This window comes from Cyrtonyx montezumae, unplaced genomic scaffold (genome assembly GCF_038088225.1).
Source record: "Cyrtonyx montezumae isolate F1298 unplaced genomic scaffold, pur_monq_1.0 scaffold_30, whole genome shotgun sequence".
NCBI lineage: Eukaryota > Metazoa > Chordata > Aves > Galliformes > Odontophoridae > Cyrtonyx > Cyrtonyx montezumae.
The window spans coordinates 4,480,099-4,483,423 of record NW_027072035.1 but is presented as its reverse complement, the minus strand read 5'-3'; the positions used below and the strand labels follow the sequence as shown (position 1 = coordinate 4,483,423).

Sequence of the window (3,325 nt, the reverse complement as noted above, 5' to 3'; positions counted from 1 at the left end):
TACTTCAGCTCTCTGGGACAGACACTTTTTTCCCATTCTTTCTAGGAGTGCGTTCTCTATTTCCACCCTCCTGCACTGAGGACAGCCTTCACCACCATCCCCCCCGAGGAGGGCACGGCGCTACAGCTCGCCCCGCCGCGCGCTGACGCCGAGAACCATGTGATGGCCCCCCTCGCTATAAGGCGGAGAGGAAGCCCGCCCTCTTTGGGACTCAGCCCCGGCCTCAGCACTGTCTCTCCTAATGGGGCGGTGAGCCGTCCCCTCCGCCCGCCCTCCTCTCCCTCCCTCTACCCCCGCCCCCCTCTCTCCTTCCCCACCCTCTCCTCCTCCCAGGACTAGGCGCGCTCCTTCTGCCCCGCATCCATTAATGTCTGGGGGCTGAGGTGAAGAGAAAGAAGAGGAAACAGGCTTCCAGGCGCGGCGGCGGCACGGGCCCCAAACCCCCAAACCCCAGCCCCAAACAAAAACAAAAGAACAAAAAAAAAAAAAGAAAAAAAAGAAAAAAAAGGAAAAAAAAAGAGGGGGGAGGGGGGGGAAGAGAGAGAGGAAAAAAAAAAAAAAAGCGAGAGAGAAATATCTTGAACAAGCAGCAAAAAATACCCCAAACCGTAAGGCACCGACGCCTACGAGCGGGCGGGCAGCAGCGCTCTCGCAGCGCGGCGGCGGCGCTGGGGCCCGGCCCTCCTCCTGCCCGCGGCGGCGGCGGGGCGGCTCTCGGCGGAGCGCCGCAGGGGCCCGGCGGGGAGAGTGGCCGCCCGCCCGCCGCGCCGCGCCGCCCGCCGCCGATGCGCTGCCCCGCCGCCGCGCCATGACCCTGAGCTCGGAGATGTCCGAGGCGTCGGCGCTGGCTGAGGAGACCGACATCGATGTGGTGGGCGAGGAGGACGACGACGAGGACGAGGAGGAGCCGCAGCCCCGCCGCCGCCGCTCCTACGCCGAGGACGAAGACGAGGAGGAGGAGGAGGAAGACGAGGATGCGGGCGACCTTCACGACGATGCCTTGCTGCCGCGGTCGCCCGTGCGCGCGGGCGGCGGCGGCGGGGCGGGCGGCGGCGGCGGGGCGGGCGGCGGGGACAGCCCCGGCGGTTCGCGGCCCCCCTCCCGGGGCGGCCCGCAGAAGGCGGCGGCGGCGGGCGGCGGCGGGGCGGGCAGCGGCGGCGGCGGCGGTGGGGCGGGCGGCGGCGGCGGCGGCAAGAACAGCCTGGTGAAGCCGCCCTACTCCTACATCGCGCTCATCACCATGGCCATCCTGCAGAGCCCCAAGAAGCGGCTGACGCTGAGCGAGATCTGCGAATTCATCAGCGGGCGCTTCCCCTACTACCGGGAGAAGTTCCCCGCCTGGCAGAACAGCATCCGCCACAACCTCTCCCTCAACGACTGCTTCGTGAAGATCCCCCGGGAGCCCGGCAACCCGGGCAAGGGCAACTACTGGACGCTGGACCCCGAGTCCGCCGACATGTTCGACAACGGGAGCTTCCTGCGCCGCCGAAAGCGCTTCAAGCGGCAGCAGCTCCCGGCCCCGGAGCTGCTGCTGCGCGCCGTGGACCCCGCCGCCTTCCTCCCGCAGCCCCCGCCGCAGCCCCCGCAGCAGCCGCCCTGCGCCTACGGACCCTACGGCTGCGGCTACGGCCTCCAGCTGCAGCCCTACCACCCCCACTCCGCCCTCTTCGCCTTCCACCACCCCTCCCCGGCGCCCCGACAGCCCCCCGCCGCCCCGGCCGGCGCCCCCGCAGCGGGGCTGCCCCCCACCGCCGCCGCCGCCGCCGCGCCGCCGGGCCCCTTGCTGCCGACGGCGGAGCTGGCACGGACGCCCTTCGGCTACGCGCACCCGCTGGGCTCGGCGCTGGCGGCCTCGCTGCACGCCGCCAAGCCCGGCAGCGGCGCGGCGGTGGCCCGCTCGCCCTTCTCCATCGAGAGCATCATCGGGGGTGGTCCTGGCCCCGGCCTGGGTGCCGGCCCCGCTCCCGGCGCGGGCGGCAGCTGCGCCTCGCAATCGGGCGCCGCTCCGGGGCTGTCCCGCTCTCTGGGGAGCGGCCTGGCCCCCTCCGCCGCGCTGCCCGCCGCGCCCGGCCTGGCGGCCCGCATCTCTAACTGTTAAGGGGTTCGGAGTCTTTCCGAAGGTAGGATCTGGGCTCTTTCTCTTCGCCGCTCGGATGCCCGGCGGACGCACGAGGAGCGGCTTTGCGCGGGATTTGCGCGGGATTTGTGCGCGGTTTGCGCGTTGGGGATATATGAGGCCGTTCTGTGTGGTCGGCGGGTTGCCCGGGACCGGTCCGATGCACAGCCAGGTCGGTTTGCTGCACGGGCGGGCGGTCACGCTGTTGGAAAGTTACTCGTTACTCCTTAAAAAAAAAAAAAAAAAGGAAAAAAAAGTAATAATAATAAATAACGTCTCTAAACCGTCAAAGTTCAGAGATTCTCAGGTCTAGGAGCTTAAAAACAGTGATTTACAGGAACGGAGAAGGCTTGAGGGAGGACAGCAAAGCAATACTTTTTCATTTTAGTACACTTGTCTCATGTACTTTTATAAAAGAAAAGAAAAAGATTAACATGTTTACACAGAAGAAAATCAAGATTATCATTTCTTACTTTAACCTGTGTTTTGTATTATAATAGGCTTACGGAGTTTTTATTTTGTACGTTACGCGTATTCTTTACAAGGAATATTGTTAAAAATTACTGGCAAGTATTACTGTACCGTTTTAATGTAAAATTTTTACACATTTTCCAAAATAAAATTTTTAATTTTCAAAATAATAGTAATAATAATAATAGTAATAATAATTAGAGGAGTAAAGCAAAAGACCGAAGGGACTCTGGCAGGCAATTAGCTTCAAGCTCTTTCCTCCTTAGTACTTCTCCCGTCCCCGGGACGTTGTGGTGTTTTCGCTGGGGAAATATTGCAGCGGTCATATCATTTTTACCGTTTGAAATTTCTTACGGCCGGGCCTGACCGCTGAAAAGAAGGTCTAAATACGATCTTCACAGACCCACCGTCGGTCCTAGCAGAGAGTCGGGGGCAGGGGGTGGGGTTGGAGAGAGGGGGGGGGAAGCGAGAAATAAATAAATCAAGAGATGCAGTAAGAGAGATCCGGGACAAAAGAGGGGAATAACATAGGAGCGTGTCTCTCCCAGGGAGCAAAGCCCTCTCCGCCAAGCACCAAGAGGAGCGCCGGTCGAAAAGACGGTTTGCAACTCTTTTACACCTCGGGGTGAATTCTAAAGCAGAACGGCATCGGGGCTGGGCCTCCCGGAGGCCCAAAGGAAAATAGTAATGAGGGGCACGCACAGAGCTTCCGAGATTTGTCAGAGCCTCTTACATTTC

General features: G+C 61.8%; 1 protein-coding gene across 1 annotated transcript; it reads left to right on the top strand.

Annotated features, from left to right (window-relative positions):
• The first annotated feature begins 553 nt into the window (after positions 1 to 553).
• FOXD1 (forkhead box D1) lies at positions 554 to 2,779 on the top strand. The gene has a single exon (XM_065744143.1). The coding sequence runs from the start codon at positions 809 to 811 to the stop codon at positions 2,096 to 2,098; it is 1,290 nt and encodes a 429-aa protein (XP_065600215.1). The 5' UTR covers positions 554 to 808; the 3' UTR covers positions 2,099 to 2,779.
• Positions 2,780 to 3,325: the final 546 nt, after the last annotated feature.

What these genes read in the sequence shown, in the direction of transcription:
- FOXD1 (XM_065744143.1), top strand. Translation starts at nt 809, where the DNA reads ATGACCCTGAGCTCGGAGATGTCCGAGGCGTCGGCGCTGGCTGAGGAG.